At 48.6% G+C, this 14,198-nt stretch overlaps 1 protein-coding gene across 8 annotated transcripts in view; it reads left to right on the top strand.

Moving 5' to 3' along the window:
• The first annotated feature begins 2,874 nt into the window (after positions 1-2,874).
• LTBP1 (latent transforming growth factor beta binding protein 1) overlaps positions 2,875-14,198 on the top strand; it is a 406,554-nt gene continuing 395,230 nt past the window's right edge. For 6 of the 8 annotated variants that reach the window (XM_030311335.1, XM_030311333.1, XM_030311336.1 and 3 more), the window contains exons 1-2: positions 2,875-3,376; positions 4,410-4,480. In XM_030311335.1, the coding sequence (XP_030167195.1) occupies positions 2,889-3,376; positions 4,410-4,480 (559 nt within the window). In that variant the 5' untranslated portion in view covers positions 2,875-2,888. Of the gene's footprint in view, positions 3,377-4,409; positions 4,481-14,198 lie in introns of those variants that run through there. The other 2 variants (XM_030311339.1, XM_030311338.1) reach the window with 1 other exon arrangement.

Genomic DNA, 14,198 nt, shown 5'->3' with positions numbered 1-14,198 from the left:
AAAAAGTTTATTTACCGAGAGAGAGAGAGAGAGAGAGGCAGAAAAAGAGGGAGAGAAAATCCCAAGCAGGCTCTGCATTGTCAGCATGGACTTGAACTCATGAACCATGACACTCTGACCTGAGCCGAAATCAAGAGTTGAACGCTTAGCAAACGCTTAGCAGGTGCCCCTGCACTGTATCTTCTTGATGGTAGGGACCATTTTTCTGCAGAGCCATAGAGAGTGGTCAAAGTCATTGCTCTCCCCAAATGCAAGGACTTCCGGTTGACCCCAAGGCCCTCAGGAAACAGCTCAGAGGGGTGAAATGACTTGCTCAGGCTCCCACGGGAAGAGAAGCAGGGCAGTGATAGAGCCCAGAGCTCTGGCTCCCTGTCTAGGCTCTGCCCTCTGCAGGCAGCTGCCTCTTACTGACAGAAGCAGGCTCATCCATCTGGGTCCTGTGAGTGCCCCAACAAAACCAGCATACTAAACTCTAGTCCTTTGGGGACACTATCCTTCACTATTTCCTGAGCTTTCGCTGCCTGACATCTCTCCTCTTCTGACCCACTTCTTCAGAACAGAGTTAGTGCTTTTAGATGCCTCTTTCCCCCTCCATCCATTTCCACTGCTGCTACATAATCCCTACTGGAGAGGTAAAATCTCTCCCGGCTGATTTGAATTGAAGGTAGGCAAGATTTCCCCTACACATTGTGAATTTTCCATGAGTTGACAAAGAATTATGGATTGCACTGTGACACTGGCCTCATACAAATCAGATCCTGCCCTGTGAGGGTTTTATTACTATCTCCAAGTGTTGCTTAATTCAGTTGTTACTTATCTTTTTTTTTTTTTTTAAGCTTTCATTTATTTATATCTTGTCTCCCTAACCAGATAGGAAATTCCTCTAAGACAAAGGGGTTGTATCTTGGGACACTGTGTGTGTGCAGAGGGTCCACCTCTGTGCTGGCCTGGGTAGGCACTGGGTGGATATTTACTAGCTCCTATTGTGTCCTTTTTACAGAACCCAGTGCTGGGAGGCAGTTTCTTGACCCACCCTCCTTCCTCAATCATCTCAGCTGGTTCTCTTTGGCTTGGCTCAGAGACTGACCTTGAATGACCTCACTGATCCTGTCCACAGGGACCCCGGATGTTCTTAGAGTCACAGACTGTTAGTGCAGGAAGGTACATTTAATCCAACTTTTCTGTTATGGAGGAGGAAGTGGAGGTTCAGGGATAAGGGGTGAACTGCCTGTGGTCTTTTGGCTAATTAGCTACAGTGTTCTGACTGAACTGTGGTCTCTCCCTCCAGCCCAGTGCTATTTAATCTTCAACAGTGGCTCTCATGTGTGTTCTCACATGAAGCTGGTGCTCAGGCAGATGGACTGAGGTCCCCTCCTGCCAAAATCCAATATTGGAGGTCTTTCTCCAATGTACAGAAAAAAGAGATTAATGAATTCTCTTCAACCTTAAATTACTTGCCATTAATTCTTAAGCCACCATCACCTGCTACCAATTGTGTACTAGCCAATGCTGGCAGACAACGGAACAAAGATTAGCCACAAATAAATATGAACAAGAACAACCAAAGCCTTGGAAACCAAGTATCATTTTAAATGGCTTTTTAAAAAACAGACTGTTAAGACCATGAGTTTTCTATTGCATTCATACAATAAAATCGTGCATTCTGGAGACACTGTTTTAAATTCAAATGCTAGACTATAACATTATTTCATGGTTTTTCCCAAAGAGCATTATGAGCTCCAGGGACTGTCCTGGGAACATCCTGCATTTCCCTTGATGTGATTTTGGGTCATCTCCAGTGAGTGATCCTTTCCTTTCAGATAGGGGTCCAAGGAACTGAGGTTTTTTTTTTTTTTTTTTTTTTTTTTTTTAATTCTAAATGGCCTGGGGTTGTCATGGATCCTAAACTTTGGATTCCCATCTTAAAGGCCTTTTTACCAAGAGCGGGCTGCTTCTGGGGTTGGTGCCTGCCGCCCCTTTCCCAGTCCACGCGGGCGCCCCCTGCTGCCCGCCCTGCACTCTCAAACTCGCTTAACTAGGAGTAGGGTACCAGAGGCTGCAGACCGAGGCACAGCCACGCGGGGTTTACAATCTCAAAGAGAACCATCTAAACGCTTTCGGATGGACAGCTAGGCAAATCCCGAGCAGTCCTTTCTGGGGCCCGATCTGGTATTTTCATCCAACCCCCGGCATGTATCCCAGCAAACACAGATAAGAATATGCCTTCCAAACGATATCAAACGAATCCCGTGAGGTTTCTGGAAGGAGAGGACCAGTCAGTGATTCTGCAGAATCCTTTGTCCTTCCCCGGGACCCGGGACCGGGGAGCGGGGACCTCTGCCTTGCCGCCCCACAGTAACAATCTATGTGGATGTGGAGGGTGGCGGCGCGTTCTCGGGCTCATCTCACGCTTTCCCCAATTAGGATTTACTGCCTGACGTCACGTCTGCCGGAGATTGGCTGTTCAGATCTGACACTCGGTTCCACGGCGAGAGCAACTTTTTAAAGACTTTGCAGCCCGGGTTGCCTCCGAGCGTCCCGCGCGCTCACGCCCGCGCTCGCCCGCTCTGCCCCGGGCCCGGGCGCGGCGCCCCCTGCACCCGCGGCTGCGCGAGCGGACCCTCACCTTGCGGAGTCCGCTCCCCTCGCCCCTCCCCTCCCTTCCCGGGCTCGGCTCCCCACCCCACCCCCACGCCCGCCCCCTCCTCCCCGCCGCTTTCGGCTGGGGTCTGGGGCCGTTCGGCCGCCCGCAGAACTTCCTCTCCTGCAGCCGAGTTCTCCTCGTCCCGCCTCCCGGGCTCTCGGGCAGCCGGAGCGCGCGCGGGCGGCCGCACCGGGCGAGCCGCACGGCCGGGGGCGGGCGCCGGGGGCGCCGGCTCGGGCCCGCGATGGCGGGGCCCTGGCTCAGGTGGGGGCTGCTGCTCTGGGCAGGGCTGCTCGCGTCGTCGGCGCACGGCCGGGTGCGGAGGATCACGTACGTGGTGCGCCCGGGCCCCGGCCTGGCGGCGGGCGCCTTGCCCCTGGGCGGGCCTCCGCGCCCGCGGACCTTCAACGTCGCGCTCGACGCCAGGTACAGCCGCGGCTCGGCGGGCGCCGGGGCTCCCAGCCGCGCCTCTCCGGGGGCCCCCTCGGAGCGGACGCGCCGCACGAGCCAGCCAGGCGGCGCGGCCCTGCAGGGGCTCCGGCCGCCTCCGCCGCCCGAGCCGGCGCGGCCCGGGGCTCCCGGCGGGCAGCTCCACCCCAAGCCCGGCGCTTACCCGGCGGCCGCCCCGTTCGCCAAACAAGGCAGGCAAGTCGTGCGCTCCAAAGTGCCGCCGGAGAGCCAGAGCGGCGGGGGCTCGAGGCTGCAGGTTCAGCAGAAGCAGCAGCTGCAGGGGTAAGCCCACACCCTCCCTCCGCGCGCGCGCGCGCGCCGCCCGCGCCGGGACCCGCGGGGTCAGGGTCCCTCGGCGCCCGGCCGCGGGCGTCGTGCGCGGTGGGGCTGCCTTCTCCTCCCCCCGCCCGCGCCGCAGGCAGAGGCGAATGCGGGGAGCCCGGAGACTTTGAGGAGAAACTCCGAGTGCATTGTTTCTCAGCTGCGGGTAAACACAAAAGGCATTTCTGCCTGGGGCGTAACCTCCTGTGCGCGAACCCAACTACTCCTAGAAGACGGGCGTATACATGAAGTCACTACTGCTCACTCCCTTAGCATCAATTAAACTGCTCTTTGCAACTCAGTTTTAACTTTTTTTTCTAGCTAGAGAAGAAAAAAAAAAAAAGTGGTGGAAGGGCCGTCTGTGAAGATACAGCTCCTGTTCTGCGGCCCAAAACTTTTCAGCATCCTAGATTGTGGGCTTGGGCTTCCGTGCACCTGTGGGGTCGCCTTTCCCCAGGGCAGGGTGTCTGTGCATTGACAGAATTTTCGGTTGGAAAGTTTCTGTTACTGTGCGCTCATAAACATCCTTCCTGCCCCTCTCCCCATTTAATCACAGGTTGGGGGTGTGGGGGATAACTTGTTTTGCCTATCTGGTTCTTTTCTTCAGGGGTACTTTCCAGGCGTTGTGATCTCCCCTGTGTTTGGACACTTCTCCCTAAAACTCAGATTCGGTTTAAGTTGTGGGTCAGATAATATACAAAATACACTTGGCTCTACTTTGGGGGTTAAGAAATTCACTTATGTGGACGCTGTTCTCCCTTCCTGTGTAATTCTATGTTATGCAGGCTTTTTGGTTCTCCCACCTTACCCTGATACACGGTCTTTACTCTTCTATCCGGGCAGCTTTGGCTTGGGCATGCTGCGAATGGCTTAGGACTCTGCAAGCCAGGGGAGTGTGGACACAGGAGGCTGAGCTTGCAGGGACCCATATGAGCTTGGGTTTTCTGGAAGAGTACACTGCTACTGTGGACTCAGGGGTCTTGCTTTGTTTCAGGGTCAATGTCTGTGGAGGGCAGTGCTGCCATGGCTGGAGTAAGGCCCCTGGCTCCCAGAGGTGCACCAAACGTAAGTTTCCATGCTGGCTGTGGCTGGCACAGTGGGCAAAGGGGGGCTGTCCACATGGGGAGGGAGGCTCCCCCAGGGGTCACAGGAAGGGGCTCTTGCTGCCCTCGAGACGTTATGTATGCAAGACATTATCTGCAGCCTTCATTACCACTCATGAGTCACAGTAATGATAGTGTATCAGTGCCAGCGGCAATGTATTGTAGAGAACTCTGCCGTGCATCCAAGGTTCCCCTGCACCCACCCGCCTCAGTATTAATCACTGTCACACCTATGGATCAGGAGCTAGGAAAAAATTTCCATTGGAGAATGTGCTATTTGCCAAACCAGTACAGTGAACTCAAGCTTGGATATTGACAGATGAAAAACATTTTTCGGTTGATGGCCAGAGGGGGATGGGAGATAGGTGGCCTTGTTCTGAAATAAAACATTAGCAGTTTCTAAAGCTTTCTGAAAGCAGCAACAAGAATCCTCCCATCTTTGAGGCCTGTTTTCCAGGAGGCAGTGTCTTCACAGTTCTTCAGAACTGACAGGTGTGGTCTCCTTCAGTGCCCCTTCAATTAATATACATCCTTTTTTTTTTTTAATTTTTTAAATGTTTGTTTATTTTTGAGAGAGTGCGAGTGGGGGAGGGGGCAGAGAGGGAGGGAGACACAGAATTGGAAGCAGGTTCCAGAATTCGAGCTGTCAACACAGAGCCAGCCGGATGCAGGGCTCAGGGCTTGAACTCACCAACCATGAGATCATGACCTGAGCTGAAGTGGGAGGGACATTTAACTGACTGAGACACCCAGGCGCCCCCACCAATTAATACACATCTTAGCAATGTTTTAGAAACACCCATTATTGGTACATGCAGGTTTGAGAACACCAGAACACATTTCCCCGGTGCGCTGTAAAGTTGAGGACTCAGTTAAAATGTATTTCGAGGCTCCTCTGGACGAGTTGCCTCATTCTGTTGCTAACTGGAAATTAAAAAAAAAAACAACAACAAAACTTCCACTCAGAAAGAGTATATCCTTCTTAGGTTTCTCTGCATGGAGCTTGAGCCATAAACATTGCGGATTGGAATCATCCCCAATTTTAGCTGCTTCTTGGTATTCGGCATCATAAGTCAAGTTTAGCAATTTGTTTTGTGTACAGTTTGCATATTAAAATCCTGATTTACTCTTGTAAATAATTTATATTAAAAATAAAGTCAGTTTGGATTTTAAAATATTGGAAAAAATTTCTAGTATGGTCATTCCAGTGACCTTGCTTATTAAAAAATACCTTTACTCCTTGATGGGGCGCCTGGGTGGCGCAGTCGGTTAAGCGTCCGACTTCAGCCAGGTCACGATCTCGCGGTCCGTGAGTTCAAGCCCCGCGTCGGGCTCTGGGCTGATGGCTCAGAGCCTGGAGCCTGTTTCCGATTCTGTGTCTCCCTCTCTCTCTGCCCCTCCCCTGTTCATGCTCTGTCTCTCTCTGTCCCCCAAAAAATAAATAAACGTTGAAAAAAAATTAAAAAAAAAAAATACCTTTACTCCTTGAAAGAAACAGGAGGACTCTGGCATGGTGGCTTGGATTTTCTAGAAAGGAATGTCCGGATAGGTTATGATTCGACTGTGATCAAGGAGTAATGGCAGGTAGGAACTGACTGTCCGCCTCTTAATTACTGAACGCAAACTACTGGCTCAGAAATGCTCAGGGTTGTAGGCATTCAGACTGTCATAATTTTTCACTTCTTAGATTACACTTGACAATAGTGTGTCAGCGTTTTCCTGAATTTATGATGACTCAGGTCAGATTATACACCCTTTCCTCCCTTTGGTACCTCCTTCCACTCAAAACCTGGTATGATACGGTTTGCCTATAACCCATCCATGACAGCACTGTTATAGTGGGATATTGCTGTGTAAAGATTAAAAATACAGGGCAGGATTTTATAGACAGTGGGTGGGTGCTCCGCCTTGATGCCTGTTAAAGAGCATGCACCAAGATTGGAAGATGTTTAGTTGGCAAATGATGCAATATGGTGCCTTTTCTGGAAAGGTTGTCTGAGGATTTGGGGATCCAGAGATGTTCTGGAATGTGCAAAGATGCTCAAGCAGGAAATCTTGAGGAACCACTTCATGAACTTCCTGCTTGTCCAGGCAAGTGAGGCAAGAATATGTTTGTGCCTAGGTTTGACCGGGTTTGCCCTTTGGTCACCCAGAAAGAGAGAAGTTACAGAAGGCTCTGGGTCAGAGCAGTGACTGCAGGGTCCCAGAGGAGGTTGCTACATTGATTTAGTCTCACAATATGCATAACAAATACCTCTGGCTTTTGGTTCCAGTTCTCTTTCCAGTTCCTAGAGGAACAGCACCGGGAGTCTAAGCAAGGCAGCATCACTTTCTTTTTTGATGATGGTTCAGCATTCGAAAAACTGGCCTTCCTAAACTGCCTGATCTGACAAATGAATTCAGGCCCAAGTGCTGGAAACTTAATGACTCCTTTCAGGAATAATTTTAAAAGTGATGCTGGGGTGGGCCAGTGTCCAGCCCAAAGTCATGTATGCATTAGGTGGATATGTTCCAATGGGAGACTTGTTTTGTGTATGTGGGAGAGCCAGAGAGATGAAGGAGCCTTCCTCATTCAGATGGGATGACTAGAGTTACCATTGTGCTGTGAAATTTGTGTCCATGGCTGAGCAGTGGGCTACTGGAAAAGCCCCTGGCCCGGAGTTCAAATCCTGAAGCCTTGACTAGATGTGGGGCCTTGAGGGATTCACTTGACCTCTCTGACCCTATATTTTCCGATCCAGAAATGAATGTGCTAAACCCTTGCCCACTTTGTCAGATTATTTCAGGTGTCAAGGTGAAAAAGAATGGGTGTAAAAGCCTTGATAAAACCAGAGAGATTCTTAGTTTATTATTGGATTAAGTCAAGTAAATTTTGTCTCATTTATCTGTTACTTGGTTTTCTTTTTTTCCTATGTGTTTCCCCAGCTGCTGTTGTCAGTCTCCTTTTTAAATAACGTAATTTGGATCCCCTTTAAAAAAAATTTTTTTTTTGACATTTATTCATTTTTGAGAGGCAGAGAGACAGAGCACACGTGGGGGAGGGACAGAGAGAGAGGGAGACACAGAATCTGAAGCAGGCTCCAGGCTCTGAGGTGTCAGCACAGAGCTTGACTCGGGGCTCTAACTCATGAGCCGCAAGGTCATGACCTGAGCCAAAGTTGGACGCTTAACTGACTGAGCCACCCAGGTGCCCCTGGATCCCTTTTTATATTATAGCTTTAAAGTAGTTTAGGGTTGGGGAGAGAGAGAATGGGGAGATGTTGATCAAGGGGTACAAAGTGTCAGTCACACAAGATTAGTAAGTTCTGGGGATCTAATGTACAGCAAGGTGACTGTAGTTAAGAGTACTGTGTTGTCTACTTGAAATTTGCTCCGAGAGTAGATCTTAAAGTGTTCTTACTCCCTATACGGTGTCAACTATGTGAAGTGATAGCTATATTAATTAGCTTGATTGTGGTGATTATTTCACAATGTATGTGTATATCAAAACATCCTCATATATCATTAGTATGTACAATTTTTGTCAGTTCCTCAATAAAGATGAGAGTGGGCAGAGAATGCATGAAAAAGCCAGTCACTCCCATGCTGTCCTGCCTTTGATTACCAAGAAAAAAGAAAGTAGTTTGCGTTGTTCTTATTTATTTATTTATTTATTTATTTATTATTTTAAAAAAGTTTACTTGTTTTGAGAGAGAGAGAGGGAGTGCACAGGGGAGAGGCAGAGAGAGAGAGAGAGAATCCCAAGCAGGCTCTGCATTGTCAGCATAGAGCCAGATGTGGGGCTTGAACCCACAAACTATGAGATCATGACCTGAGCTGAAATCGGGAGTCAGTCAGGTGCTTAACTGAATGAGCCACCCAGGTGCCCCCTGAATGATTTATTTTTTTAAAAAAAAAATTTTTTTTTCAACGTTTATTTATTTTTTTTTGGGACAGAGAGAGACAGAGCATGAACGGGGGAGGGGCAGAGAGAGAGGGAGACACAGAATCGGAAGCAGGCTCCAGGCTCTGAGCCATCAGCCCAGAGTCTGACGCGGGGCTCGAACTCACGGACCGCGAGATCGTGACCTGGCTGAAGTCGGACGCTTAACCGACTGTGCCACCCAGGCGCCCCTGAATGATTTATTTTAATAGAACTTTGAAATATACTAAGTATTAGATTATTTGCGTGCCTCTAGTTCTGTTAGGATAAAACGTGCTATGTAGAAGTAAAAATACTCCTTCAAGGTATATATAAATGGAAAAATTGCTGACACCCATTTTGTGACTGTAACTACTTCAGTAAATACTAGTGAACTCTGGATTGCAAAAAAAATTGATTTGTAGTCTTTTTCCTCTCTACTTATTTGCTGAGATTGAACAATTGCTCTTGGGTATGCTTTATTTTACTTACGAACACAAATACCAATGGTATATCTATATGAAGTTCTCCCTTAAGGTAGTAGTCATAAAATGCAAATGCACATTTAAATGTACCACCCAGATTGTCTCCTAATTGTCATTATATTTTGAGGATAATCGATAGGGTTTAGTTGAAGAATTTCAATTTATATAGATCATGTCCAGTTGTTACCAAAAATATTTCTGCATAAGAGATCAGTTGTGTTTATCGTGTTCCATTCGCTTAATCCAGTGAAGAAAATAAGATGCCCTTCCAGCCAGACTCCGTTGTTTTTAGTTGATTGACATTTAATTTAAATGGGGCACAGGCAAATGCTTCTGAAGACTGGAGATTTTGTGAGCCTTCTGTTGCATATCATATACGCAACAGGCATGCCTTTGTTGGGGCAAGGAACGCGTATGTGCACCCGCAAAGGTGGCCTTGGGGGGCTCTAGTCTAGAGATGCCCAGTTGTGTGTTAATGCTGCTTTGCTAGACAGCCTGTGTGTGTGCATCTCTAGAAGTTGAAAGCGTAGCACGGGATAGGTCACTTTAGTTCTTAACACTGAGTGACCGTTGATAGCGAGTGTCTGTTTTGTGCAAAGGAAGTGGCACCACATTTGTTCTCTTTCCAAAGAGTTTGCATTTATAGGAGAGCTGTGCAGCCTAGAAACCTTGTCTTGTGCTTCGGGCATTCAGTGCCTCCTGTGTTCTGTTTTTGCCTCTTTTCACTTTCACATTTTCTTCCTCTGTCCAAACAGAACCTACCTCTTCTTGGTTCTTGCAGTCTTTTTGTCCCCTGCTCAGGGGAAGTGCGGGCTACAGAAAGACCCAGTCCGTGGGCTCCGCTTTAAAGAGGAGACTGGACTGGGAGCAGAGGACCTAAAGGAGTCTGGGCGAGATGCGGGCAAGGCCAGGTTGGCAGAATGAGGAGGACGGAAGAGGAAAGAGGGCAGGTTGGAGTCGGGTGCTAGTGCCTGGCACACTGAAGCCCCTCCGTAAATGCATGGATGGTTCTTTCATTTCTTTAACGGATATCTGTTTAGCTTTAACATGTGCCAGGTTCTATGAATAGAGGAGAGACACAGCCAGCTGTAGGGAGTACAGGGTCTGTTTTTACTCACTTAACTCATGGCACATCAAATGACTTGTTCTCTCCTTAGCAAGAAACAGAAAAATCGATATTCCATTGCTTTTCCATTGGCATTCAGCCCACACTGCTTTGGAAAAAAAACCCCGACAAAACCAAACCTAGAAGTGTTCCTTAATGATAGGCAGAGGAGACAGCTCTGTGTACCCTTGGTGTTCAGAGATGCGGTAGATGGCATCGTCCAGGAGGGAATAATGTGGCCGGAGTTCAGATGGCCAAGAGGGCTTTTCAGGCTGTCTCTCGTCCCTTTTGGCTCCGTGTGGCCCTAGCCAAGCTTGGGAGTCGGGCCCAGAATGATTACACATTTTTCGTATGCCTGCTATGGCCATTGACAGCTGCTTTGCCAATAGATCCGCAGTGAGGTTTACCATGGCAGCTGCTGGGAGCACGGGTGGGAGGGCCGGCTGGAAAATCTCGTCATGTGGCACAGACAGCCCCGCGAAAAGGGAGAGGGACCCAGAGGTCAAGTTCACACTGGGTCAAATATGTGTTCTCAACACTAGTTAAAACAAACATTTAGGAACCATAAATTCTGTGTTGCGATAGTACTTAAACCTTCATCATGAAGCCCTCCTCCAGCCCGTGGGCTGGCCCGAACACACCGCCTGCTCCTGCCTGGCCTGCTTTAGTGGAGTGTTTCTCTGCCCAGTGAACCCTTGGCCCTTAGGAAGCCTGACTTGTTGAAAGGACCTTTGGCAGTGTCGGGAGTTTGCTGTTGCTGACCCTGTTATTTGTTGTCTTGGATATTCCAAACATACTCAAACATGTTTGGGGAGCTCGAATTGAATTTTCCTGAAATGCAGATTTTGTTTCCAAGGCCTTCCTAGCAATGAACAGAATGACTTGGAGTGCTGGGGCTGTGTCCTCACTCTTAATACTGACCAGGATCGGAACGCACGCTGAGGAGCCACCGAGGGGGTGAAGGCCATAGCACGGTGCTTTCTAGTGGGCCGGGAGCTTATTCCTGATCTTCGCACCATGTGGGCTGGGGAGACAGGCATGGTTTATTACCACCTTTACAGGCAGGGGGCACTGCCCCTGCTTGGATCCCACCCCAGATCTTGTGGCTTTTTTTTTTTTTTTTTTCCCCTTAAAGTGTTATTTTATATTTGAGAGAGCAAGCGAGCGTGTGTGATCAGGGGAGGAGCAGACAGAGAGAGAGGAAGACACAGAATCTGAAGCAGACTCCAGGCTCTGTCTGAGCTGTCAGCATGGAGCCTGACCCAGGGCTCGAACTCATGAACTGCAGGCTCATGACCTGAGCTGAAGTCGGATGCTTAACCGACTGAGCCACCCGGACGCCCCTTGTGGGCTCTGGATTCCTTGTTCTTTCTACCGCCCTAGGCTGCTTGGACATCCCGTGCTGCAGCCCCTCCTGACAGCTGGGTTAGTGATTGGCTCTTACAGCCTGAATTCACTTTGTGAGTTCTCCAGCTGTGTTAGTTTGCTAGGGCAGGCCGTAACAAAGTACCACAGACTGGTGGCTTAGAACAACAGAACATTATGGTGTCAGAGTTCTGGAGACCGGAAGTCCAAAATCAAGGCGTGGATGGCATTGGTTCGTTCTTCAGGGGCTGTGTGGGAAGGGTCTGTTCCAAGCTTCTCTCCTTGGCTTGAAGGCCTCCTTCCCCCTTTGCCCCTTCACATCATCTTCCTTCTTTGTCTGTTTTTGTGTCAAATGTCCTCTTTTTATTAGGACACCAGGATCCCCTAATGACCTCATTTTAACCGGATTCCCTCTGTGACGACTCTGAGTCCAAATAGGGTGCAAGTAAGGTCACATGCTAAGATACTGGGGATCTGGACTCCACATTTGTTTTAGGGGGTGGGAGGCTACAGTCAACTCATAAAGTAAGCCTAAAGATGCTGTGCACATGGGCTTGAGAGGTGGGCTACTCAAGGGTTGGGTCACCCCTGGGGACTCTGGGCATCCCTCATAAGGACCCACAGATGGAAGCATGGGTAGGCGGAAGCTGACTTGGGTCCCTCCGGTACAGTCTGGGACTGTGGGTCTGTTTTGGCTTCTTCCTTAACACAGGCGCCCTGGCTGCTCCAGGGAGTGGGAGAGCTAGGGAATTGGCCCCTTGTGATTTTGGTTATGGCTGTGGCCATTTTTACTTGGTCTGTTTAAAAAGATTCTAGAGTGGTGGTTCCCAAGTGTGAATGTGCAGCTGATCCCAGGAGGAATTTGTGAAACTTTTCTTATTGAATCAGCATCTCTTGGGTTCTTAACAGGCGCCCCAGGTGATGCTGATGAAGGTGGGCCACATTTTGAGAAACGGTGACCCAGAAAGAACCCTCTCCTGGGCATGATTTGTGACTGTTTGTGTGGGACCTTAAAGACCAAGCCCAACACTGAACAATTTAGAAACTTATCAAGGCAAGAGCCCTCTGGATATTGGTTTAGCTCAATTTTTTTTTTTAATGTTTTATTTTTGAGAGAGAGAGCGAGCATGAGTGGTGGGGGGGAGGGACAGAGAGAGAGGGAGACACAGAAGCAGGCTCCAGGCTCTGAGGTGTCAGCACAGGGCCCGACGCGGGGCTCGAACTCACAACCCGTGAGATCGTGACCTGAGCTGAAGTCGGAGGCTTAAATGACTGAGCCACACAGGTGCCCCAGTTTAGCTCAATTTTGAATAGTACATACAAAAATTGCTGCCTATAGGGTTATTCCATCCAGTTTTTCTTCAGTTGGTTGAATGTTTGATAAATATACATTGTTATAAGAGTCAGAAATATGTAAAATTATGAATGATATGTAGGTGTGCTTAAATGAAGTGTTTTTAAAAAAGGCTTAAAAACTTTCAAACACACTGGATGTTTTTTCCCACTAAATATTCTATTTTTAATGATAAAATATTTTAAATACACAAAAACCTAGAATAATAATATATCCAACAGCTACTCATCAGGGTCATGTTTTTAAAAACTCCCTGATGTGGCCATTGAGTGCAATGATTACAGATAAGGGAGGGACTGTGGTCTTATCTTGTGCTAAATGTGTGTTTTACTAATGATGTTTCTTGTCTTGTTAGTGGAGAGAAAATAATCCATAATTTGATAGTGTGGCACAAATTAGTTGCTTTGGTACTTGTGGAAAAACACATCAGAGGTGAATGTATTTGTATATGCTCATGTCTACCTATTAATTTGCCTTGCTTATCAAGGATATTGAGTGTTTCATATAGGCAAAGTGCATTGGATATGCAGAATCTGTGTACCTAAGACAATGCGGTTTCAAGAAGGAAATGCTACCTGTTACCCTTCGCCCTACTCCCCTCCCCAGCCTACCTGCCTTTTTTGCCTTCCTCCTTTTTCTCCCCTTACTGGGTCTATATTTTGCTTGTTCTGAACAAGAAGGCAGTGTAGGTCAGTAGTTAGAAGTTCAGTCTTTGGAGTTAGGATACAGGGCTCCTGTCTGGATGGTAACACCTCCTCATGGTGACACCGGGGTGGGGGGGGGTGGGGTGGGGAGAAGGCTGGGTGTTCACAGCATTCATGGCACAGGTATGATAACGAACCATCATTCAGAGGCTTGTTGGGGGCCACATGAAGTAATATGTGAATAGCGCATGCAGAGCAGGACTCCTGCCCAGCCATATTCACATTCTCAGGGGCTCTCATTCTGCTTCTGCCCACCCCCTCCTGGGTGTCCCAGCCTTTCATACACTTCTGTGTGTGCTTCTCAGGTCCCCTGGTGAAAACCATGGCTCCCTCTTCCCCTCTCCCAGAGCACTGTCATTTCACTCTTTCTTGGCTCTGGGTATGAGTGGACCCGATGGGAGAGGTGTCTGTCTCCCTGTCAGCGTGGAGCAGGATTTTCTTTGTGTCCTCTCTTCCTCTCTCTCTCTCTCTCTCTCTCTTTTTTTTTTTTTTAAAGTTTATTTATTTTGAAAGAGACAGTGACAGCACCAATGGGGGAGGGGCAGAGAGAGGGAGAGAGAGAGAGAGGATTCCAAGCAGGTTCCACATTGGCAGCACAGAGCCCAACGTGGGGCTCGAACTCAGAAAACTGAGATCATGGCCTGAGCCAAAACCAAGAATTGGACGCTCAACTGACGGAGCCACCCAGGAGGAGCCCAATACAGCCACAGTGCAAACGCTGCCTGAATTGAATAGAGTTGAATTGCACTAGCATCTCTGATGTTGT

This window comes from Lynx canadensis, chromosome A3 (assembly GCF_007474595.2).
Source record: "Lynx canadensis isolate LIC74 chromosome A3, mLynCan4.pri.v2, whole genome shotgun sequence".
Lineage (NCBI taxonomy): Eukaryota > Metazoa > Chordata > Mammalia > Carnivora > Felidae > Lynx > Lynx canadensis.
Note: the sequence above shows the minus strand (reverse complement) of the source record. Positions and strands in the feature narration are given on the sequence as shown.